At 37.3% G+C, this 26,639-nt stretch overlaps 1 protein-coding gene across 1 annotated transcript; it reads left to right on the top strand.

The window, feature by feature from the left end:
• Positions 1-565: 565 nt before the first annotated feature.
• Positions 566-26,425, top strand: RGS21 (regulator of G protein signaling 21). Its single transcript, XM_068986521.1, has 4 exons — positions 566-576; positions 5,100-5,176; positions 8,759-8,925; positions 26,222-26,425. Exons 1-4 carry the CDS (start codon positions 566-568, stop codon positions 26,423-26,425), a joined length of 459 nt encoding a protein of 152 aa, XP_068842622.1.
• The last annotated feature ends 214 nt before the right edge of the window (positions 26,426-26,639 follow it).

Here is a 26,639-nt window from a genome sequence, read left to right as displayed (position 1 = left end):
TATACTTAAAGTATATATACACATATATACTTAAAAATCTTAAACACATATACTTAAAATAAGAGTATTAAAAACATATACTTAAAATAAGAGTATTGAAAAAAAAGTCTTTCTCAGACTTTGAGAACTGAAGAAGAGAAACAAAATGACTTTTTAGTCAGATTAAAGACCTAAAAGTATACAGAACTATATCTATATGTTTTTTCTTGAGTTGATTTAACCTCCTGTGAACAATAGTTGTCTTGGAAATGGACGTATATGAACTTTAGAAACCAAACTTCCAAATGGAATTTGTTCCAGTTATGCTACAGGCTGGAGGAAATGCCACACTTATTCAGAGTTATTTGTTACTTAGAAGTTTAAGTGTTCTGACCAGTGAAAAGTTAACAACAAAATGAAAAAAAGCTGAGGACGGCTTGATTTAAAGAATGCCAGTTTGTGACCCAGGGGATAGCTATTTGCATACTAATTGTACTGTTCCTGCTGTCACATTCCCTTCAGCTGGAAGATCAGTCAGAAAGAGAAATTCGGCATCATCTGTGACAGTCAGACAGTGGAACGAAAAATGCCAGTGAAGTGAGTTGCTTAAAGTTCTTTTTATCTCAGAAGATGTACAAATGAAAACACTTGAGTCTCCATGAGTCTCGATGTTGCGTTTCTTTCATTTATTATAACTATGTTAATTGTTGTCTTCCCTCCTGACTTATACTTTTTCTCTTTCTCAACTGATTTTTCCTTCTTTTCTAAAATCTGTCCACAGTGCATGTGTTTACAGTTAATTCTTTATATTTACTAAGATAAGGCAAGGTTACAAAGTGGAGAAAACCCACTCTATGTGAGGCTCTCCCAAATTATTCGATGTTCAGGTTAAAGACCTAAGATATACACGATCCTAGCAAAAATTATTCGCTGTTGCAACATGGACTGAGAAACTTGAACACAGATATATCTGTTGATAAGGCAGCAGCTGTCACTTCCTGAAGCACCGGGCTCCTTGTATGAATCTCCCGCTTGCTAATTGAGTGTGGAGAGCTCAGTTGCTGGAGCCCACTTTTTTTTTAATGGAATACAACAGGTTATAGCGGGCACCATTAGCAAGATAACTGGTAGCTTTCACACAGTTCCCATCTGGCCTGACTCTACTCTGGACAGGTAATATGAGGACTGCTGGCCTTGATGGCACTCACATAAGGAAGGAAATCAGCCCAAACCCCATGAAATGCTAACTGTGATTCTGGTTCCAGATACAAGTGAAATCTTCATGGCAAGTCATTACACACACACAAGTTACCCTGACCACGCATCACAATTTTACAGGAAATATATGCACACACACAAAGGAGACGAGCTGGACAAAAGCTGTGTAGAGTTGCAACTAAAACACAAATAAAAGAGAAAAAAAGAAAACAAGAGAGACAGAAAGGAAAGAGGGAGGGAGGGAAATGTACAATGTCCATTTATTTACAGTACCACATGTCAAGTAAGTTCAACCCAGTCAGTATGTTCTGAAGCCAGCCACCCTCTTTATCCCCCAATTTTAATTCAATAGATTTTTCTTAACATTGGTAGAGTTACATTTCTAAAAATTTAAAACCTATATGTCAGTCACATCTAAAATAAGAAAGGTCCTATTTTGGTTTGACAGCATACAAACTGAAGAATCACTGTCTTTTGAAAAACTTTCTACTGAGTAGAAATTAAAATTTAACTATGTAGAGGAAATATTTGCTGTGACAGGTAATAAATCCTATTATAGGATTTATTTGACACATTATATATGTTCCAAATTGTGAACAAAGTATACAAGTATATGTATATTGACTCATCTATGCCAAGAAGAATTGTGAAAAGAGTTTGTGTATTTGAAACACAAAAATACACCTGTGTTTGAACTCTAACTGTCTATTAATATATATGTGATATTACACCAGTTATTAACATCCCTTCTTCTTACTCATCGGTAAGTGAAGTGAAGTGAAGTCACTCAGTCATGCCCGACTCTTTGCGACCCCATGGACAGTAGCCTGCACCAAGCTCCTCCATCCATGGGATTTTCTAGGCAAGAGTACTGGAGTGGGTTGCCGTTTCCTTCTCCAGGGACTCTTCCTGACCCAAGGATCGAACCCAGGTCTCCCACATTGTAGACAGATGCTCTACCGTCTGAGCCACGAGGGAAGTCCCTCATCGGTAACATGGGATTAAAACAGACTGTCATTTTCAAGATTAAATAAGATAAAGTATGTGACATGTTTAGCACAATATGATATAGACTGTAAACATTTGGTACATTGTTATGCATTTTTGTGCTATTATAAAAATTGTCTTTCAGTTTATTCACATATAACAATAAATTACTCTCCACAGAATTACATATAATCAACCCCCAAATTTTTATTTGGACAGCAAATTAATATTGTTTCTTAAAATAATGAATCTGAAAAGCATTGCCTTACAACCAACCCTTCCATTCTATCAGGTTTGATACTGAACCTTTAAGTCAAATTTGAACTCTTAGAAAAGAGTGAGCTGAGGGCATTCCAGGCACAATTACACACAGCAGTGGGTATTTATTCAGAGGGCTGAAGGACAACTTTTTTCCTTTATAACATCCTAGTATCTATAATTATCACTAATATTCTAGACCTATAGAATACCTATAATATTTTAGTATAATCTCTCTAATTCAAAGCATAAGGAATTTTGTTTTGTTCTTGGTTCTACACCAGCTCCAAGACTTTGCTCTCTTTTTCCTGTTTTTACTGTTTCCCTACCTTCATGATGATAATAAGAATAGCTACCACTCATTTGAATAATTCCATTCTAAAAAGACTCTTTTACATTCCAGCACGTCACTGAATATTCCTTTTGCTTTTGGCTTAAGCATACTCTGGCTCTCCCTAAAGGACATGGTTTGCTTTGATGCCTTCAAAATGGATGTTGTCCATTCCCTATAGTTTCACTCACTTGGGGTGACTGAGAGGCCCCTGGTTTGTTGCTGCCCAGTGATGCTTTTGCATCACTTCTCCTCTTTCCTCACCCAAAACACACTTTGAAGCTAATAAAATTCAGCTACACCTTTACTAACCTTCTCATCACTGTCATCTACTAGCATCTTAAAAGTCATTGCACTTCTTCCACTGAAGGCTTTAATGACTGCCACTGTTTGGGGCTTGGCCATTCAGTCATTATTTGTTTATACGTCCAAGAAATATTTCTCAAACCAGACACACTGCTCTCTGTGCTGGACAATAATTTTTTTTTTTTCCCTGTCATTGTACAACTTACAAACAAATAGGGGAGTACATATTCATCCCTGAATGATTCTGCCTAGAGTCTACTTCTCAGGGTTTTCTTTGATGGCTGTTCCTTATTTAAAATGAATGTATTTTGCAGCCAGACTGGAGATCAAATCTCCTCTCTGCCCTCTTCATTAACAAACATTCCACAGGCACTAAGGAGAAATTTGAGTACCACGCTCAGCACCAAATTTCAATCTACAAATACAGACAACATTTTAAACACATGCATTTTAAGTGATCATATGATAATTTTAACACCAGGGAAGCCTGGCGTGCTGCAGTCCATAGGGTCGCAAAAAAGTCGGACATGACTGAGAGAATGAACTGAACTGATAGGATTCCTAAAATTTGATAAAAGAACTAATGTTGGACTCATATGAGATATAACATGATCATTTTAGAGTAACAGTTTTTATAGTGCACACAAGCTCTTCTACGTAAAATTAGATCTTATATAGGGTCCCATTCTCCATTTATGAAAGATGAGAACTGAAAATGCCCATTTGAATGAAAGAACACCATTTCAAAATGGCTTCACAGGAAACCTTGCGTCCCCAAGATTTAGTAGATCAAGGGAGAAAGGAAAATCAGTTGCCTATCATTGAGGAAAAAGTAAAAGAAATGGCAGATAGGAAATCCAATACTGGGAGATATCAGCATGTGTTCCCTGTCACCCAGCCTCCCTGTGTGGCCTCTGAGTACAGACATTACCATCTGAAAATATAAGTACAACAGCAGCAGAGAGAAGAGCAATGCAAACTGGGGCAAACCACACAAAGTAATAGAATGTAAAAGCATAGGGACTGCGTGACCCTAGCAGATTTAAGCTTAGTCACCTTGATATGCAAATGTAAATTTTATAAGAATGACTGGATGTGAGACTCTCCATCTTTTTAATAGAAACCTTCAATTAGATCATTCCTTTCCATAGCTAATAAGTAATTTGCACATCACAGCTACATCATCCAAGATTTTTCTTCTGGGTAGCAGCTGTTTTCTATGGATGGAGGCTTACTTCATTAGGATCTTTGCTTATTAAGGGGAATAATGCATGATATATTTACATCTCAGAAAGTTTATGTTGGAAATTTGATTTATTATTTCTACATCACATCCCCCAAAGTATACCTTCTTCAGAAGACTTAAGTCAATAAATTTTTTGACTGCTTTGGAAAAGATATTACTCTGTCCTGATAGATACCTAGATTTAAATAAATCAACCCAGATGGAAGCATACCTTTAAAGAGAAATGAAGGCTGTCTCAAAATGGGGTAAAGACTCCTTAAAATACCATAAATAAACATTTTCAAGATCATTCCACATTAAAAATCTTTAAAACTGTAAAGAAACTTAAGATGCATAATTATGAAATGGACAATTTTGTATACTGTGAAAACTTAGAAAATAGTTCTTTCATCACTATTGCTATCATGATAACTCTTCAGGAACAGGCTAGCGTAACCCACATAAATTAACAATTAGTATAGTTGAGATTAAATTCACTAGGTTCCACAGAGCAATGAGCAATCTCTCTTGTACCTTCATTAGAAATCAAGAATTTGCAAGTATGATCAATACTTTTGGTTAGAATAGTAAATAATTTGCTGGTGTCAAATCACATTCCCCTTTCTTTGCTATTGCTGTCCACTGTAGAAGATATTATATAATCCTTGTTGACCTTTTGTAGCTTAATTAGTGATGCAAAGCTCATTTAAATTATATAATTCAACAAATACATATAACTCAAATGTTACTATAGATTACAGAAGAAAAAGATCACAATGCTATTGTCAAGGGTAGATGTTGTTTCCACAGGTCACCAACTACAGAAACAATGGCGTGGTCTGAAAACATGGACACACTTTTAACCAATCAAGGTAAGATCCAAACGATAACAGGCCTAAAAATGCAAGGATTAAAATTAAATCAGTAAATTCTGAAAAGTTGTAGACATGTTATAAACAATGAGTTTGATCAATATGTGAAGTATAAAATTCCCCAAAGTCTTACAAAACTTATACAGGCCCAAAGTTTAAATGGAATTAGGTTGAGTCTAAATGAAGACAAGATTATAGAAATTACAGACATTAAAAGAACAAGAAAATTCCAAATAGAAAGGAAGTGATAAAGTTGTCTTAGTCTCATTATCATTTGATGTATATCAAACACTGGATTGCATAGCTATCCCCTTCTCCAGGGAATCTTCCCAACCCAGGGATTGAACCTAGGTCTGCCACATTGCAGGTAGATTCTCTACCATCTGAGCCACCACAGAAGCCCAGGAATACTGGAATGGGTAGCCTATCCCTTCTCCAGGGGATCTTTCCAAAGCAGGAGTAGAATCAGGGTCTCCTGCATCGTAGGCAGATTTTTCACCAGCTGAGCTACCGGGGAAGCCAGTCTCATTATCATTTGATATATATCATAACTATTATTGTGGCAAATTAAAGCATACAAACTATTGAAAAGTTGAAAATTTAAATAAATCATTTGCTTCTTCAGGCTAAAATAAAGTATGTATTCCAACTGAGTTATTCTTACTTTAGAGAATACAAAAACATATTTGAATATATATAAATATGTACATTGTGGATAAATACTTGTAATTAAAATCATGGCTTAATAAAGTCAGTTTGGTCAATTATAAATAAAACATCCCAGAATTTAATACAAAATAGTCATATACAAAGATATCTAGAATTCTGCTTTTGCTGTACATAAACCTGCTTTACAGCATTTCTGTCCCATACAGGATAGAAATGATGCTACAAGAGACATACACAGAAAATATTTAAATGTAGTGCTTGTTCTAATCAAATGTCATCTCCACTTGAAATTTATAAAGTAAATATCAGAATATTAGAAATGCTTGAAACATGATAAATCTGAATATGTTCTTCATGGCTGTTTTGTTTTGTTTTGTTTTTTTCATAAAAAACAATTTGATTTAGATGAAATTGCACAATCATTTTATGAGTCTTAAATAACTAATTCCTAAAGTATAGACAGAAGATCCTGGTGGGCTACAGTCCATGAGGCTGCAGAGTCTGACATGACCAAGCACACACGCACACATACTTTGGGCTTCCCAGGTGACACAGTGGTAAGGAATCTGTCTGCCAATAAAGGAGGCACAAGAGTCTCAGGTTCGATCCCTGGGTAGGGAAGACCCCCTGGAGTAAGAAATGATAAATTCTGTGGACAGAGGAGCCTGGCAGGCTACAGTCCATGGGGTTGCAAAGAGTCGGACACTACACACACACAAAGCACAGACATAAAATAACCCATCAAAACCCTAGAATCCAACTAAGAACATGTATTAAAGCTATACGGAATTTCACTTCTGTAAGTTTCAAACGCATGTTTCTTTTTTCCTTAAATACATGACAAGCGGGACAGGTCAGGTTTGCTAACACCGTGGGGAAGGTGTCTCTGCAGCGGGGGATTGGCTGCGGCAGTAGTGCAGACAGAGGCATGAAGGTTATAGATGAAGGCAGACGCACCCCCCTGCAGATCTCCTGGGATTTTGTACCTCATGCCCACAGAAAGTACAAAAGTCATAGATTCATCTGCAAAGCTGTTTGGATTTTGCTTTTCTAAAACCAGAAAAATATCTCCCATGCTTTTCAATGCTTTAAACAGATGGCCCACCATATTACCTACTTGTTTTGTGACTTGATGATACACCTTGCACATACTGAGCAGAGATGTTAGTGTGGTTTCTGCCACCTGCTCCTGACATATTCCACTCCTCAGCCCCCATCACACCTACCCATAACTATTCCCCCACACAGAGGGACCCTCAGATAATATATGGTTGTGACTGTGGTTAGTCTAAAGTCACTTGACGAACTGTGAACTTTCAAATTGTATGTATATAGTAGATGAGTGATTCAATGACAGTCTCTGCAAGGAAGGGATAACTAGCCCCAGTGTACCTGTTTATTCTGTTTCTGTGTGTCCAAACAGCAACGGGAGGAGAAAAGGAGGAGTGACTGTTAGCTCAATGTCGCTCTTCATGAATATGGCAGGAGGGGAGAGAATAATAATATTTTTAGATCTCTAACTTTCCATCTCACTGGGATGTATTTAGATAACCCATATTGCAAAATACTTTCATATCCCTTAATGACACATATATAAAATAGTGCCAGACATGCTTCTACAATATTCTTTCAGTATTATCAAAGTATATACTTTATTATATAAAATAGATTTTTTGAGTATAAGTTCTATTTAGATCTCTCGAATTCGTCATTGTTTGGATCAAACTCACGGAAAAATTTAATTGTGTTACTAAGAGGATTTTTATAACCCAAATTTGTGTCACAGAAGCTTGTCTAATGTATTTTCTAAACACAAGACATGTGCAATTGAATTTTATAGTGCTCACATATTAACAACATTCACACTCAGCAATATTTATACTGAGAATTTTAATTGGTATCTGATCATCTTTTGCAATGACCTATTATTTCAACTCTACTTCGAATCATTTAAAAAAAATTGTTATGTTTAGTTTTAATCCAGGGCTTCTAGATAACCACCCTGTTCCATGAAGACCTCTTCTACTGTCTATACGAACCTTCACTTTCCTTCTAACCTGCAGCAGCCAACAAACAACTAACTTAGGCCCCTTTCCACACATGTTTCTCTGATACTTACTTTTTTGCTAGTCAATTTCTCCCTACTTCGCAACCTGAAGAGTCAGCCCTCTAGCACATAGTTAGGGAGGAGTGGCTTTGAGCCAGGCTGAGGGGCCCCCTTGGCAGGTGTAGGAGAAAACCACCAATGTATTGGAAGGCAAATCCTCTGAAGGACAAACGTGCCAATGAGTGTTTCTTCCTCCAAGACACACAGTCTCACTACGAGCAGACGATGCCATAGGAAGGTACCGACTGAAACTGACACAAACTGAAAGGACTGCTTAGTTCAGGCAACTGCAGGAATTTGATAATAATCTTTCTAACCTGGTACCTCAGTAGAGGCCCACTCTTAACCATCCTTGGCTGTAAAAGATTTAGAAACATTGCCTTCTCAAAGGAGTTCTAGGTATGCCAAAGAAGATTTTGAGGCACATTTTATATGAGGAAACTAGAGAAAAGAGTCTAAACAGGTGATCAGAAACTTAAACATTTATGAACAGGAATAATAAATGTTTAAATGTGGCTGAAAATAAGACAGTGAGAAGAGCTGGAACGTATGGGAATCCTAGAATTTCTGGCTGTTATTCAATTTTTTTAACTGCTTATATTAGAAAAATAGATTGAATATTTTACATCAATGACTACTGATCCAAAATCAAGCTTTCTAAAGTTAAAAACTAAAATGTATAAATGCTATATTTAGAAGGATGATAAATATTTGCCACTGAATCCTCAAATGCTTTCACTAAGCAATGTATACAGTTGGTCACATGACTGCACTGTGCACAAACGTTTTCCTCATGTATTTTATAGCTGGTCTGGATGCTTTTCGAACATTCCTAAAATCAGAGTTTAGTGAAGAAAATGTTGAGTTCTGGCTTGCCTGTGAAGACTTTAAGAAAACAGAAAGTGCAGAAAAAATTGCTTCCAAAGCCAGGATGATTTATTCTGAATTCATTGAAGCCAATGCCCCCAAAGAGGTGAGTGAAATATTCCACAACAGTGAATATTTATCCACTTATCCACTAACACATCTGCTCCCAGTTGAAAGACACTAAGTCCACCTCAAGGGAAATTAAACTGTCACCATGTCTTCAAACAGAAGATGTCCGTAAATTTGAACAGAAGTTCCTTATGGCGATCCTCTGGCGCTGATTCACTAAATAGTTTCTAGCACTCTCTTTGTGCTTCAGTGTTTCTATTTTCTGAGCACAACAAGCAGGCTCTTAAAAAACAGTCTAATGTCCCAAATTAAACAGCTCTACAGAAATCCTACTTAAGCATGCTTCTGGATTTCAAATTCATTTTCATTTTTCCTTTTGTAAGCACAGGGGTCAATTTGGAATAGAACTCTTGAGTGCAATTTTTAAAATAAAAAAAGATACATACATGAAGATAAAACCTACTAACCAACAGTACAAAATCGTAATATTTAATGTTCTGGAGACCCACATCACTGCAAATAATAATTGCCTTACCTTCTCAAAGAGGGGGCTGCCTGACTTTATTTCCTTGATGGCTGTTGGGCTGCACCCCGCAGGCTTGCAGAGACAGCCATGGTTCAGTGAACGGGGCGGGGCTTACACGTCTGAAGTAGGGTCCTGGAGCCACACCCCATGGTTTGGGGTGGACGGTGGAAGGGACGTGGAGGCAGACTTCGCTGCGGGGGATGGAGAGGAATGGGAAGGCTACTAGTTAACGGGGAAATGACTGGCATCGGGTTGGCTCTTGGGTTACCAGGGAAACCAGCAGAGGGCCAGGGCCCTCTGAGCACCTTCTTGGGGCATAGGTCTTCCCGTATTAAACTATCAAAGGGAGTCATTCTGTCCTAAAGATTAAAGCAGTCATTAACTGGGCCTGAGGGGCAAACATACAGATGTTTACTGACTAAGGTCCATCCTGTGAGTGGGCTGTAGGGAACCAGGAACTGCTCCAGGAGCAGGAAGTGGACAGGGAGTGAGCAAACAGCCATCCTGCGTGGTCAGATCACCGTGGTGAAAATGAGCCACGGCTAGGCAGGCGGCCTGGTCCTACAACAGTAAAAATGAGCCACAGGTGTGTCTCAAGTGGTCAGATTCCACCTGTGCTGCATTAAGATCAGGAAAATAGAAAAGGCCTTACAGGAAAACGTGGAAGGACTTTGAGAAGAGCCTCTCAAAAATGCTTTATGTGTATACCATCTCATTTATAATTGATTTAGTTTCCAGAACCAAATGATGATCATCTCTGCTGCATCCCCTTAATGTTTAACTTTAAACTATTTACAATTTAAAACTGCTGTAATCCCGCACTGATTATAACATCTAAGCAGAGAGCTTTAATGCCTAAACAGCAAACGGCAATCTATCTTAAGCCACTAGCACCGAACGTAAACCACCCAGGTCATCTCTCCCTACGGAGTTGAAATACTGATACCCTCCCAAGTGACAGCTACTATATGTTCTAATCCAAAGTTAAAATTCATGGTATGAGAAGTTATTGTACTAATGAAGACAGAGGACAGCAAAGATGAAACGCAAACATTTTTTAAAATCTATGGCATAAAGTTGTTGTATCAATAGTTCAAGTTTTAGATGGACATTAATTACCGAAGCATATGTTGGTATAGTAAAATTTTGCTGACACATGAACCACTGAAGCTTAGAGTGGAATTCAAAGGGGGAAAGAAAAAGTAACTTAACTCCTGTGGAGCTATTTCAATATTCATTTCCCAGTCACTATCTAAGAATCAATAAATGAGTCCAGAAAAATTTAAATGTGGTGTATAAGATTTGTCAAGTTGATTAATGTGTCATTCCCTAAAAGTCTTTGAAATCAACTCTAAAGGTAATCTATTTATTGTGATATTGGTTTGAAAGCCAGATTTATTTTTCTTCATGAATCTGTCTGCTTAATGATTATTTTAAGTTTTTCAAATATTATATATATTATTAATACTAAAGAAATGTAATCTTTTAATTACAGCTGAACTCAAAGTTATATAATAAATTATCAGTTTGGATTAAATAGTTTTATTTTCCTAATCTTTCCTGCCAAAATAAATTAATATGGTAATAATTTAAAAGAATAGTACAGTTACTGTTTTAGGATACAAAGCTTTCAAACATTTTATAATTTGTCCATCTAGTTAATTTTATAGCTGTTTTACAAATCATGGATTATATTGTCTCAAACTGTCTAAAAATATTATTATTAGATATGACAAAATTCTCATTGAAGATGAAGTATATATATACAATTGAAACTGCCATCATCTTTCCTATTATATGCCATTAATTATTTCCAATTCAAATTAACTAAAGGGCATTTGTCTTTACATACCAATTTCAGTCTTCAGCAACAATTATATATTATATAATACAAGTATTAATATGAGTCATTAAATGGAAATTTTTTAAGAGTCTGTTCCCACAATGAAGAATCTGTTCCCACAATGAAGTCACACAGTGGAAGGGGAGATTGACATGTGATAAAACCAGTCAAATGCACAATAGGCAACTAATAAGTTGAATCATTTAAAGCTTGTTATTAGCAGTGTGCGGAAGAGCAATGAAGTCTATCCAGAGATTTACAGGATGGATTTGTAGGGTGGTTCACATATGAAAACTACGTCATATTTATCAAGAGAGCAAATGAAAAAAGTATTTCAGACTGAGGGCACAGTGTACAGTGTAGATGTACACAACTCCCTAGAGTTTTCCAGAAATCACAAGCATTTTGATATCACTAATGAGAAGCAGTGGGATAAGGCTGGACAGGCAGTGATAAAGATAAAGAGAGGGTGGGAAGTAACCTAGATTTATCTAGTAGGCAGACTTCACAAGACAACGTGATATATCTGATATGGAGCTTAGAAAATACCATTTTCATAAGTAGAAAATTAATGAGAGAATGAGATTCATATGAAAGCATTCTTCATTTTTCAATATTCAATTACAGTTGTAAAACTGTCTTGCATAAAGAAATCAAAATTATAACCAATTTCCTTGGTAGAAAACCCTAAAATAGAGAACAATGACAAGGTCACATCATCCAAATGTCTATTAAGTCCCATTTACTTTCTTTTCAACTTTTCATGTCTTTATTTCTTCATCTGTAAAATTTCTAGCATGACAATAATTTTTAATTGATGCAATTAGACAATTTACCATCAGACTATTTACTAACAATCCCTCTCTATAAATGGGTGTTACTAATGGTTCTTCGTTTCCTATTCTAATAGGCAAAACTGCACAGAAAAACTGAACTTTCAGGTCTCTATGAGAGATGATAATTGCAGGAAACTTTATGCCTTCTCCCTTAGAGTTTTACCATCTTTCTGGTTTTCTACAATAATTGTGTGATGTGGTAGAAAATCTAAAGGTTAGAGATACAGACTCAAGTCTTGTAATCTTGTGTTGACCTATTTCATCCCTCTAAGCCTCAGTTTCCTCATCTAAAAACGTAGCTGTGAAAAAGGACACAGCAATCATATAGGATAGATGAAAATGGTGAATGAGACTGCATATCTAGGGTTTGCATCAGGCAGAACAGTCTTTAAGAAATTTTAATTCCTTTTTTTCTTTACACAAGTCACTATAAGTGCTACTGACTCTACCCCAAAACATTAACTAACTTCTAAGACCATCTGAGAACAAGCCACTTTGAATGACTTGATAAATGTATACATGAAAGTGAAAGTGTTAGTCACTCAGTTGTATCCGACTCTTTGCAACCCCAGGAACTATAGCCTGCCAGGCTTCTCTGTCCATGGTATTCTCCAGGCAAGAATACTGGAGTGGGTAGCCATTCCCTTCTCCAGGGGATCTTCCTGACCCAGGGATTGAACCTGGTTCTCCTAGACTAAAGGCAGATTCTTTACTGTATGAGCCACCAAGTAAGCCCCTAAATGTGTATGTATGTGTGTGTATATATATATATAAGTGAAAGTGAAGTCACTCAGTCCTGTCCAACTCTTTGCAACCCCATGGACTGTAGCCTACCAGGCTCCTCCCTCCATGGGATTCTCCAGGCAAGAGTACTGGAGTGGGTTGCCATTTCCTTCTCCAGGATATATATATATATATTATATTATACATATATATATTACATTTGTGTATATATATATATATATAATATGTATATATATATATAATATATATATATGAACACAAATTAGAAAAGCATGTTAGCAAATCATGAGTTTCAGGTAGAAATATCTACTAATTGAATGGATTATACCTAGATACTTTCAGAAGATATTGCAAGGGGAAATAAAAGTGTGAGTCAGATATTTCTGACTAAGTAGTCTGAAAATGAAAAAATTATTAGATAAGCAATATATATTTTAAAGTGTCCTTACTCCACACACAGTAAGAACTCGAATGTGGCAAAGAAAAAAAATTCTTAACCTTGTATTTATTCTTCCTTCAATTTGGACCATTAATTTCATAATATTTAAAAAATTTCAAACAAGGTTATTTGGTTTCAGAAGAATGTAAATCTTAAAAAAAATTAACATAGTATGAGCCATCCGGGAAACCCAAGATACTGACATATTTTAAAAATTTATGTTTTTATTTCTGTCACTTATGAATTATGTTTGTATCACCTCTTATATTAATAAGAAAATTAGTCAAGATGGAAAATATGTGATTAAAGAGGAAATTGTTTATGTTGATTGTCATTCTGTGAGAATGGAAAATTTTCCAAATCATATCACACTGTAATGTTTAAAACTTATATAAATTCAAATTCAAATTATGACCAATCTGGGAGCAAATACATTGGCAATGTTTTAAGTAAAAAAAAAAAATACAAAAAATTTAATTCTTAAATGTATTTATTAACTGTGAAGACATCATAACCCATAAAAGAGGAGAAACTATCATCATAAAGGAAAAGAATCTTAATGTGTTATGCAGGACAATTTTAAAATATCTGTCTGGATGTTTTGCTTTTAATTTTTATTGTAGCACAGTGTTATTTGGTGACTCTTATTTCATATCAATAAATGCTTATTCTGTGCTTACAATTAACCACCATAAGATGAATTCCTTCCATGGAAGGGAAGTTGGGTCTAAGCAAGAGAACACGTAATAAACACAGAAGTACAATGCAATGTGTTGTGTAAATGAGGTAGCTTGATAAGGAAATGCAAGAAAATAGCATAGGTTGAAACTATGGTTTGGCTCAAAAGAAACAGTCAGTCTAGCTGGGTTAAAAAATTAGATTTCTAGAACCAGGAAAAAATAGCAAAGCAACAAATGATTAAGTGGAAAATTTTTAAAAACAGATGAAATTGTTTGCATTATATCTTTTTTTAGGATTTTTATTTTTCTTTCCTGTTTCTTTTGGTGGGGGCCACATAATGCGGCATGCAGGATCTTAGTTCCCTGACCAGGTATCAAATCTGTGCCCTGTGCACTGGGCGTGTAGAGCCTTAACCACTGGACCACCAGGGAATTCTTTGTTGTTCAGTTGCTCAGTCATGTCCCAACTTTTGCAACCCAATGGACTGCAGCATGTCAGGCTTCCCTGTCCTTCATTATCTCCTGGAGTTTGCTAAAACTCATGTCCATTGAGTCAGTGATGCCATCCAATCATCTCATTCTCTGTCATTCCCTTCTCCTTCTGCCTTCAATCTTTCACACCATCAGGGACTTTTCCAATGAGTCAGCTCTTTGCAACTGGTGGCCCAAGGACTGGAACTTCAGCTTCAGTCCTTCCAATGAATATTCAGGGTTGACTAGTCTAATCTCCTTGCTGTCTAAGGGACTCAAGACTTTTCTCTAACACCACAGCTCGAAAGCATCAATTCTTTGGTGCTCAGTCTTCTTTATGGTCCAACTTTCACATCCGTACATGATTACTGGAAAAACCATAGCTTTGACTAGATGGACCTTTGTCAGCAAAATGATGTCTCTGCTCTTTAATATGCTGTCTAGGTTTATTATAGCTTTTCTTCCAAGGAGCAAGCATCTTAATTTTATGGCTGCAGTCACCATCTGCAGTGATTTTGGTGCCCAAGAAAATAAAGTCTGTCATTGTTTCCAGTTTCTCCCCATCTATTTGCCATGAAGTGATGGGATCGGATGCCATGATGGTCATTTTTCAAATGTTGAGTTTGAGCTAGCTTTTCCACTCTCCTCTTTCACTCTCATCAAGAGGCTCTTCACTTCCTCTTCACTTTCTGCCCTAAGAGTGGTATCATCTGCATATCCGAGGTTATTGGTAGTTCTCCCAGCAATCTTTCTTCCAACCTGTGCTTCATCCAGCCTGGCATTTCGCATGATGTACTCTGCACATAAGTTCAATAAGCAGGGTGACAGTATAAAGCCTTGATGTACTCCTTTCCCAATTTTGAACCAGTGCATTGTTCCATGTCTGGCTCTAAAGGGACATTGTTATAAAGGTTCTTGATGGTCAGGGAAGTCCTTGTATTATATCTAAAAGATGACAATGATTGAATAGTACTGAGGGAGGATATGAGATAAGGCCTTTATTTTATGATTTTGTTTCTTCATTTATTTTTGGCTGTGCTTGGTCTTCACTTCTGTACAGGCTTTTCTCTCGTTTTGCCATGATGGGGCCTACTCTCTAGTTGTGGTGTGTGGGCTGCTCACTGTGGCGGCTTCTCTTGCTGCAGAGCACAGGCTGGATGTCATGTGGGTTTCAGTACTTGTTGTGCAGGAGCTTAGTTTCTCTGAGGCACGAAGAATCTCCCCAGATCATGGATCAAACCTGTCTCCTGCATTGGCAGGAGGATTATTTACCTCCGAGCCACCAGGGAAACCATGCCTTTATTTTAAATAAGGTTAATTTTGAGAATTCCTTGGCAGTCCAGTGGTTAGGACTCTGCACTCTCACTGCTGAGGTCTTGGGGTTGGAGCTCTGATCAGGGAACTAAAATCCCACAAGCCACACGGTACACCTCCCACAAAAATAAGATTAGTTTTATAATCCTGAGGGAAAAGATAGACCTCTGAATTCTTGACAGAGAGAACCCCATGGCACTATAGGCATTTCTTGATATTCTCAAAATGCCAGTTCTGTATCCTCCATTTTATATTCCTATTTTCTCAAAATGGTAAAGAATCTGCCTGGGTTCAATCCCTGGGTTGGGAAGATCTCCTAGAGAAGGGAAAGGCAACCCACTCTAGTATTCTTGCCTGGAGAATCCCATGGACAGAGGAGCCTGGTGAGTTACAGTCCATGGGGTCACAAAGAGCTGGGCACAACTGAGCAACTAACACTTTTCTCTTTGCATTTTTAAGTGTTACTTCCCAATGAGCTGATGCTATTTTGAGTCTTGATCCTGACCCACAAGTTGCTGCTTGTCAACAGCGCCCCTGAACTGTAGAATCACCACCACATATAATGTTTGCTTATTTATTAATTTCCTAAGTTTTTGTACACTAATCAATAGTTAGCGGTCTATTACATACCAAGCACCATCCTGATGCAGCTATGAGAAAAGACAGAGTCTCTGAATAAATAAAGCTAACCATCTTGGTGGGAAGACTCTAGTTTTAAAAAACAAAAAATAGAATAAACTTTAATGGATGTTGTGATAGGGAAATACAGGTGATGTGGTCACTGCGACTGGAAAAATCCAAGTCTAAGGGATCAGGAAATGTGTCTCAAAGGAAGTAATTAGTGAGCTTTGATCAGAGATGTGAATGCAGAAGGAAATAAGACAAAATGGAAGGATGGAAGGATGATAGGAGAGGAAACGGAAGAAGGGCACCAGCTGGTGCCTAGAAGGCTGGCCCAGTAGAGGAAGAAGCCTAGTTCTGGGTGCTTCCAAGCATAAGTGGAGCCAAGAGCATCTTCTGAATCCTAGTGATTTCTGCACTCTGTCTTAGGCACTACAGTCATCCACCTTGTACAGGTGAAAAATGAACTGAGGCTTAGAGAGAAAAATGATGAGTGCTGCAGTCATTAAGATACACAGATCATGAGGAGGGAGGTCTTCTGCCCCTGCTTTTACATTTTAATTTCCTTCCTCTGGACCTACTACTGATTTTAAATGTTCATGACACAGCCTGGGAACCTCGACGTTTACGCTATAGGTGAAAGCAGAAAACGATCTCATCACATAGAGTCTATCTTCCTTTCTGTCAGAAGCTGTATTTCTCTTCTCATATTCTCTCTATTTTGTATAACTTCTTAAACTGTAAAGCAAAAAAAAAGTGGCAGGAATCTCATTTAATAGCCTGCAGTATCATTTTGGCCCTCTGAAAAAATGACTGCTGCCTTTCAACTCTAAAACAAAACGCTCTTTGAATTTGTACACATCCCTGTGCCACTTAATCTTGAATTAGTGTGTTGGGGTTCATCCAGGAAACCTGTCCATCTTATTCTCTGTCGCCTGCTCCAGATAGAACTTGCTGCTTACATCTATTTTTAGCAATCTGTATCCATCAAGCTTTTATACATTGATTGCATACGTTTGATTTTTTTTTTTTTCATTTCTCTTGTCCAATTTAAGGTGTCAGTGCTGCCTCCCAACTCATGTCATTTATTTCTGTCTTTAAAACCAACTGTGACAAAGGATACACTCCTGTGCAGAATGGATTCCCTCTCAATGTTATAAACTTGGCTATTCTCAACTTTCATAGTAACCCTTGAGAATATACCTCAGGATATTCATGTGCCTTTAATGATGCCAAAAACGAAGTAATACTAGAGGTGTTAGCAGTGATTAAACAGAATTATGTAGCCAAAAACATGATTATAGGCAACTTTAATTTGAATAGTAATTTTTAGGCGCTGCTGTGAATGAGGTGAAGGAGGCTGCCTGCCCCATTTGAGTAAGGCGCTTTCCATATGCATGCACACACTCTTTGCATAATGACCATCTCCTGCTACACTATACATTCTAAATGAGGGAAAGGCAATCTCATTTGAATGTGAGAGCTTGACTGAAAACTTTTCATTCAAATTATGTAAAAATACATAAAGCACAGTCTAGGGTCACGGGAAAGCCAAAAGGTAGTTTCAAATGCATTCTTCCTGCTAAAATAATTTGTTGGAAGCCAAAAGAAGTTAAAACTGCTGTCATGGAAAAGAGGAATTGGCTTGCATAACTTGCAGTTATCAAAATCACCTGAGCATTAAAATATCCCCAGCTCATTATAATAAAATCGCTTTTTAAACAACAGTGCAAACCAGAGGCACTCATTTTAATGCAATGGATTGTTGTCAATGTCAGCTGTGTCAAGGCCTTTTCAAAAATGACAGGATTTAAAAGTCGCTAAACAGTTGCGATGACATCTCAGCTGTCATTCTGTGAGAATCACAAGCCTATGTCTTGTTTTCTGAGATTGGCAGTGCAGCAGTCTCAGAGAGCTAAGATAATTCGTGACCTTTGGAAAAATAAGCAAATTAAATGTCTTTCTCAGTATCCTTGAAACTTGAGTGTATCCATAGAAACAAAATGCAAGTGACTATTCCCATGAGTAAATAATATAGATATAACGCTCTTCATTTCATCAATCGATATGCCATTCAGCCCCTGCTCTGGACCTACCAATCTGAGCAGCTCAGCTGTCTAAGCTTCCCCCAAGGCCCAGGCAGCTCAGGACGGCCTCAGGTCCACACAGTTGGGAGGCCTGCATCTCTAGAGGGTTACCTCCCGTCAGGGTACCTGCTTTCAATCTACTCCAATCTCAATATCTCCTCTGTGCTTAATTTTTGAGATAGAAATTGATACAACAACTTCACCAAAAATCAAACTTGAGATGAGTGCACAACTGGAGGTGCATTTGGCAGACATGAACCTCAAAGTGATCACATTAAAGGAATGTATGTATCAAAATATATGCTAGGCTGAATATTTTCACTTTTGTCTTGATACTAAAATTTCAGGGGACTCTAGAAGAAAAGACAGGGCGCTGTGGGCAGACTACACTCAAACTTTATTCAGACCGACTCCTTGGGACCATTTAATGACACGTATCACCCTCTTTTTACTGAAATATTAACTTCAGTTGGCTTCCTGTACTTAATTTCTTCCTCTCTTACTGACAATTCTTTGCCAATTTCTTTTACTGTTCCTAACTATAGCCCAGCACATACTATCTTGAGAGGAGGTGGCTGTCATCTATTTTCTGCCTGCATTTACTCCCCGGGGGATTTCTTCCAGTCTCTGGCTCTAAAAGGGCATCTCAAACTTCACTACAAATCTGAGGCCTTATTTCCTCCTCAAACTTTTCTTCTGAGTCTCTCTGTCTCAGTGAAGGGTAACTCCATTCTTTTTGCTCTGGCTGAATAATTGATACTCATCCTTGGTTCTTCTTTCAGTGCCATATCCAATCCTTTGACACCTTGTCATCTCATTCTTCAGAATATTTCTAAAATCCAGCCATTCCAAAAAATGTTGTTGCTTATCCCAGTTCATAAATATTCAGTTGCAGGCTTCATCTATTCTACATTCTAAGTACCTCTGAAATCTATACATTTCCCTCCACTCTCTGTGAAATGACGCAGCCTAATCCTCCATGACTAACCACCTGAATTTCTGGTATGACTTACTAATTTTTCTGCCCTTTATCCACAACTAGTCGTTATATCCCATAGCAGCCAGTAATATGTTTTTTCAAGCACATGTGTTTACATTAGTACCTTACTTAAAATTCTTCTTGTTGCTTTCAAGTTAATTAAAAATTATTTAAGAAGACCTATAAAAGTCTATGTGATATGGACCTGCATGCCTCTTCAGGCTGTTGCCCCTTTCCCTCTGAAAACCTACTGGGCTTTTTCCAGTTTTCCCTCCATGGCCAGGTGCCTTCCATAATCTTCTATACTCATAACAATATCTTGATGATCAGTTTACAACCTTATGTCTTTCAGAAAGACTTTTTTTTTAAAGAAGGTAGCTTCTTCCCTTTGGACTATTTTCTCAAAATCTGTCTTCTTGTTTGACTCTCAACTTAAATATTTTTATATGATCAGATCTTAGCACAGTTCCTAAGTACCCATTCAATGAAATAATTTAAATGAATAAATTACAGAAATTTCCTATAAAACAACCACTTTTTCGATGAGGTCTTTTTTTATTAAAGAAAAATAGGGACAATAATACTATCCATCTTGTAGGTATGTGTGTGTGACATACAGTAGCCGTATAAAGACTTAGCACAACAGTATTAATATTTGATGAATATTAACTATTATTATTTACAGTTAAAGTAATCTTCTTTAAATATCCTTAGGATTCTCTTAGAGATATGTCATTGCTTAAATATTTTGAAACAGGAGATGATAAAGTCACCAAGGAAAATAATCCAGGGAGAGAAGACTGGGCACGGAACTTAGATGATGCATGACTCCTCTGCTCCTATGTTGAGGGACAGGTAGAGAAAAAAGAATCAGGGAAAGAAATAGGGAAAGATAGAAGACAGGTTAATTCCATGCCACAAACTACTGAATTCCCTTTGTAGTGACTTTCTCCTCTGATTATCAGACTGAACACTTAACATTAACAGAAGCCACTGCGCCCAAACCTGTATAAGCAAGAAATCAAATTTCTTAGGATTTTTAAGTCAAAATAATGTATGATGATAAGGAAAGTATAGTGACACTCTTTCTGTAATCAAGGAAGGGTTCTTGGAGGATATTCAACTTCAGCTAAATCATAAAGGGTTGAGGATAATCTGTACAGAATAAAGTTGTGGAGGAGAGAGGGATTTTAGATGGTAAAGCAGAATAAACAAGAGCTTTAGAAAGAAAATTAACTCAGAACAGAAAGTAGATGAACTTCTGTTCATCTCTGGATGTCACCAAAGATAAGTAGGAGGTAATTTCATAACAACATTTGAAGTCCAGGTATGAGGAAGCTCAAATGCAAGGGTAAGGTGCTTAAATTTTATATTATAGAAACTAATGGTTGTTGACTGAATATTCATACAATGAAAGTGATATTTTGGTGAAATTGGCATAGTAATGCTGTCCACTGTGTGTACAAGGGGAGGGAACAACTAAGAGAAAAATTCCATGGTTCAAGATATTATGTTATACAAGATTAAACTGGAGAGATAGGAGTGGATTTAGAAAAGGGAGAGGAACCAGAGATCAAATTGCTAACATCCATTGGGACATAGAAAAAACAAGAGAGTTCCAGAAAACATCTACTTCTGCTTTATTGAAAATGCCAAAGCCTTGGACTGTGTGGCTCACAACAAACTGTGGAAAATTCTTAAAGAGATAAGAATACCAGACCACCTTACTTGCCTCTTGAGACATTTGTACACAGATCAAGAAGCAACAGTTAGAAACGGACATGGAACAACAGACTGGTTCCAAATCAGGAAAGGAGTACATCAAGGCTGTATATTGTCACCCTGCTTATTTAACTTAGATGCAGAGTACATCATGTGAAATGCTGGGCTCGATGAAGCACAAGCTGGAATTAAAATTGCTGGGAGAAATATCAATAACTCCAGATATGCAGATGACACCAACCTTATGGCAAAAAGCAGAGAACTAAAGAGCTCCTTGATAAAACTGAAAGAGGAGAGTGAAAAAGTTGGCTTAAAACTCAGCATTCAAAAAACTAAGATCATGGTATCCAGTCCCATCACTTCATGGCAAATAGATGGGGAAACAATGGAAACAGTGGCAGACTTTATTTCCTTGGGCTCCAAAATCACTGCAGATGGTGACTGCAACCATGAAATTCAAAGATGCTTGCTCCTTGGAAGAAAAGCTATGACCAACCTAGACAGCATATTAAAAAGCAGAGACATTACTTTGCCAGCAAAGGTCCGTCTAGTCAAAGCTATGTTTTTTCCAGTCGTCATGTATGGATGTGAGAGTTGGAATATAAAGAAAGCTGAGCACCAAAGAATTGACGCTTTTAAACTGTGGTGTTGGAGAAGACTCTTGAGAGTCCCTTGGTCTGCAAGGAGATCCAACCAGTCAATCCTAAAGGAAATCAACCCTAAATATTGATTGGAAGGACTGATGCTGAAGCTGAAACTCCAATACTTTGGCCATATGATGTGAAGAACTGACTCATTTGAAAAGACCCTGATGCTGGGAAAGATTGAAGGCAGGAGGAGAAGGGGATGACAGAGGATGAGATGGTTAGATGGCATCACTGACTCGATGGACATGAGTTTGAGCGAGCTCTGGGAGTTGGTGAAGGACAGGGAAGCCTGGGGTGCTGCAGTCTATGGGGTCACAAAGAGTCAGACACGACTGAGGACTGAACTGAAGGAGTGAGAAATAAAAAGAGCATTGTGAAATTACAAAAGAAAAGGTGAATAAGGAAAGTTCTATATACAGATAGATAGAGAAAGAGAGAGATCAGAGGGAAAAAAGATTTGTCAGAGATGATTCTTAAGTTTCCAGCTGGAACAACTTGGAGAAAAATAATGACATTTATAAAAACAGGTGGGTGTGATATTTTGTCACTGACATTAAAATGAATTGCCAAGACACATCTTCCTAAGTCTACTTATTATCTCCTGGGAACAGTGTCTCTGCTCATCACTTAGATATCTATAGCTGATGTTGGCAGCTTATTGGTAGGAAAACAGGCAAATCAGAAAAGTGAGAGGGGCAAGTCAGAAGTACAAACAGTATATTTGAACAAATAATATTAATTATCAGTAATATACTGAAATGAATAGTTCTGCTTAAAATGCTACCGTGATTTTTAACAAATGTAGAAGCTTTTTTCACTTTATTTACATGACACACATGTATTGAATCCTTACACTGTGCAAGGCATAGTGAGGGATAGGCAAAATGTAAATATAATGTAAGTAACACAAAGTCCCTTCACAGGTCAGAAAAGGTAAACCTTACAAGGTAGGTGTTATTTGAATGTAACTTTAAGGACATAAGAGCTTCCCTGATAGCTCAGATGATAGAGTCTTCTTCCAATGCAGGAAACACAGGTTCCATTCTTCAGTTGGGAGGATCCCCTGGAGAAGAGAATGGCTACCCACTCCAGTATTCTTGCCTGGAGAATTCCATGGACAGAGGTGACAGTCCACAGGGGTCACAAAGAGTCGGACACAACAGAGCGACTCACTTTAAAGACATAAAAGACTGTGAAAGACTTAGATGAGGAGTGGGTTTCAGCTAGCCTGGGGTGGTCAGGGAAAATATACATTGGTAACAATGTACATGAATTTGAGCAAATTCTGGGAGATAGGAGAAGACAGAGAAGCCTGGCATACTGCAGTCCAGGGAGCTGCAAGGATTCAGATGCTACTTAGCGACTGAACAACAGCAACAAAATATGAGAAATTTGAGGGTAAGAGTCTACCTTGGTGGTGACACAGGGCACACAGAGAGGAGAAAGAGTATATAGGTTTGGACCATATTGTATTGGGCATGAATGCCAAGCTCAGGGCTTTGGGCATTTTAAATAGGGAATAAGGAGCTATTGCAGATGTTCCGTTCTGAATAAAATAATAAGGCAGCACTCTGCACACACTGTCCCTGCTATCAGTGAAAATTCACCCAATGAATGAATGCCTAAAGGAGTTATCTTGGTATATTTACCATTATGGGGGATATAAAGTTAAATTGCAGATGACACCATTGAAGAATTAACAGCACATTTAAAGAGGAAATGGGCAATCCATATTCTCATACCCTAGCAACACAAAATAGGATATGAAAAAGATTCCACTATGTGTTGAGAAACCCCTACAGAATCTTGATAATACCCACTATTCTTTATTCCCACTATGGGAATCAGGAACTATACCAGATTCATGGCATGATATCATGTCATCTCCTTGTTCAAAAACCCTCCTGTATCTTCCCACTGCTTTTAGTAGAAAGTCCTTTACCACAGAAGATAAATCCTACAAGACTTGACCTGTACCTCCTCTCCCAATCTCCGCACAGGAACTTTATCACCCTCTGCACCCCCACCACACAAACACAGAGGCTCTTCAGAACATCACCAATTCGTTCTTGCCTTTGGGACTCTGAATTTTATTTTATTTATTTATTTTTTTTGGCCAGAAACCTTCTTCCTCAGATTCTTAGAGAACTGGTTCCTCTCATTCTTCAAGTGTAAATCTAAAATAACACTGTAGAGAAAATATATAGCACTTTCTCCAAATATAGAAAGCATCCGGCACATAATAGACTCATAAATATTTGTGTAATCAATGATTATACGGATTACCTCACTTTAATTCTTATAACAACTCAATCAAGAATGACTGGGCTTAAAGATGAAAAATAACTCGGTCACCCAGGTCACCAAGGTCATAAGCATCAGAGTACGGATTGGAAAACTATCCTATAAGAGTACCACTACTCCACACCATCTTTCTGTGTAAAGAAGCAGAAACTGGTTATAGATTTTGAAGCCTTGGAGGACTTTGCAGAATTTCATCTGGAACTTTGATGCAGGACCTGAGAGGATGATCAAAGAAATAAAAACAAGATGTAATCTGAATCCCCAAGTAGCTGAAATCCTTAAGAAAGAAAATATCAGTGAGCAAATAGTGGCCTTTGATGATTCTTTTCAAAATATTTTTTTCTTTTTTCTTTTTACTAGAATAATAATACTGAAATAATTTGATATTACTTATCTCATTTAGCCCTTAAAAGACTTCAAGATGTTATTATTATCCTTTTTTAACATTATAGAAATAGAAAGTTGAAGGAAACTATAAAACTTGCTTTACTCATGTGAACAGCAAGTAAGTAGCTAAGAAATTTGATTGAAGGTCTGTCTGCCTATCTTTTAACTTCAATTCAATGAACATAAATTATCATTTATAGTTTTTCACCAGATCCCCAATTTTTAGCATTTTACAGTCTCCCTTATTTTTCCAAGAGACATAATTCTATGCAACAAATAATTTTGACTGCCTATTATAGCAGCAGCAGCACCTGCCTTTGGTGAGCTTGTGAGTTCTAAGATTCACATCTCTTTGATAATTCAGGAATATTTTCAGTTTAAGTGAAAAAACTTGGATGTGAAATTTTCTTCTTCTCAGAAAGTATCCTGGAAATGGGTAGAACTGGACAAGAATTTCCATGAGGTTTGGGGCATTTGTGTATTTGCAGGTGTGTTGTGTTGCAATGTGGGGAGATTGGAACTCTCCTGCACTGCTGTGAAAGGGTAAAATGGTGTAGTCAGTTTTGGAGAACAATTTTTCCTCTAACAGTTAAACAAGAGTTACCAGATGACCCAGGATTTCCATTTCTAGGTATATATCTAAGAAAAACATGTCTGCACAAAAACTTGTACACAAATGCTTATAGCAGAGTTATTTATAATAGCTAAAAAGTAGAAAGTATGCAAGTGTCCATCAATGGATTAATGAATGGATATACAAAATCTGGATATCCATACAATAGACTATTAATTGACTATAAAAGGAATGAAGGACTGATTCATGCTAAAGCTAGGATGAGCCTTGGAAACATTAGTGAAGCCAGTCTCAAGAGCCTACATAATAAGTGATTCAGTTCATGTGAAAGTCTGGAATAGGGAAAGCTATAGAAACAAAAGTATTAATATAGATTAGTATAGAACTGGTGGAGAAGGAAATGGCAACCCACTCCAGTATTCTTGCCTGGAGAATCCCAGGGACAGAGGAGCCTAGTGGGCTGCTGTCTATGGGGTCGCACAGAGTCGGACACGACTGAAGCAACTTAGCATAGCTTAGCATGTGTTGCAATATAATAGATCTCTGTTGAACCTTGCTGAGAATGCTTACTTGTGGTAGTGCTAAGGGGCAAGGATGTACATACACACATCTGCACGTGTGTACGTACGTTCCATAGGAGGCGTGGTGTTCTGTGAACAGGGGTAGAGTGTTAGTTGGTTCATTTTGGCAAACAAAAAGAAACACAATGGATGAAAAGCAACATTGTGAGAATCAATACCGGGAGCTATGGAGAACGGGAATGTGCTGGTGAAGGCCAGTTTAGTAAAATCTCATTACTGCTCTGCCTATAGAAGAACATTTCAGGTATTAAGGCCCAAGTACTAGAAAGAAAGAAAAGATGGTAAGCAAAAAGAATGTGAAGTCATAAAAAAATCTTATCTGCATCCCTTTTGTAATTTTATATAATCTCAAAATAAGGTTTGACCTCTGTTTGCTGTCAACGCCAACCCTCTCAACCTACGTAAAGTAATTAAACCGAGGATGTGTTCTGCATTTCAGAAAATGAAAGTGTAACCTTTCTGTTGTTTTGCATAAGATTAACTTTAAAAACAATTCAAATCATATGTGGCTCTCCCATCCGTATAGACCATGCAGTCTTTATTAAACTAGTCTAATGAGATGCAATTTATTTCCACAGATTAACATTGACTTCAGTACCAGGGACCTCATCTCAAAGAATATTGCAGAACCAACTCTCAAATGTTTTGATGAAGCTCAGAAGTTAATCTATAGTCTGATGGCCAAGGATTCTTTTCCTCGATTTCTAAAGTCAGAGATTTATAAGAAACTGGTAAATAGCAAAGAGATTGGAAATCATAAAAAATGGCTCCCTTTCTTGTAAAGAAGGTAAATAACAAGCTAACAATCAGATTATAATTTGGGGGGAAAGAAGTGATAGGATAGATCAGCTCAATCGATAAACTTCAAGGCTAAAATGTTTTAAATATACAAACACAATGTAAGTTTTTTTTAGGATTTAGAAAACATGCTTTACTTCAATAGAAAAATATGTTATATCTGAAGCCTGAATGTTTAAGTCACTTGTTTAGAATGTG

This window comes from Capricornis sumatraensis, chromosome 14 (assembly GCF_032405125.1).
Source record: "Capricornis sumatraensis isolate serow.1 chromosome 14, serow.2, whole genome shotgun sequence".
In the NCBI taxonomy this organism is placed as follows: Eukaryota; Metazoa; Chordata; class Mammalia; order Artiodactyla; family Bovidae; genus Capricornis; species Capricornis sumatraensis.
This window is presented reverse-complemented; position numbering and strand designations above follow the sequence as displayed.

Excerpts from the sequence above, each read along its gene's own strand:
- RGS21 (XM_068986521.1), top strand. Across the intron at positions 5,177-8,758 it reads CACACTTTTAACCAATCAAG|CTGGTCTGGATGCTTTTCGA; the intron begins GTAAGATCCAAA and ends TGTATTTTATAG. Across the intron at positions 8,926-26,221 it reads AAGCCAATGCCCCCAAAGAG|ATTAACATTGACTTCAGTAC; the intron begins GTGAGTGAAATA and ends TTATTTCCACAG.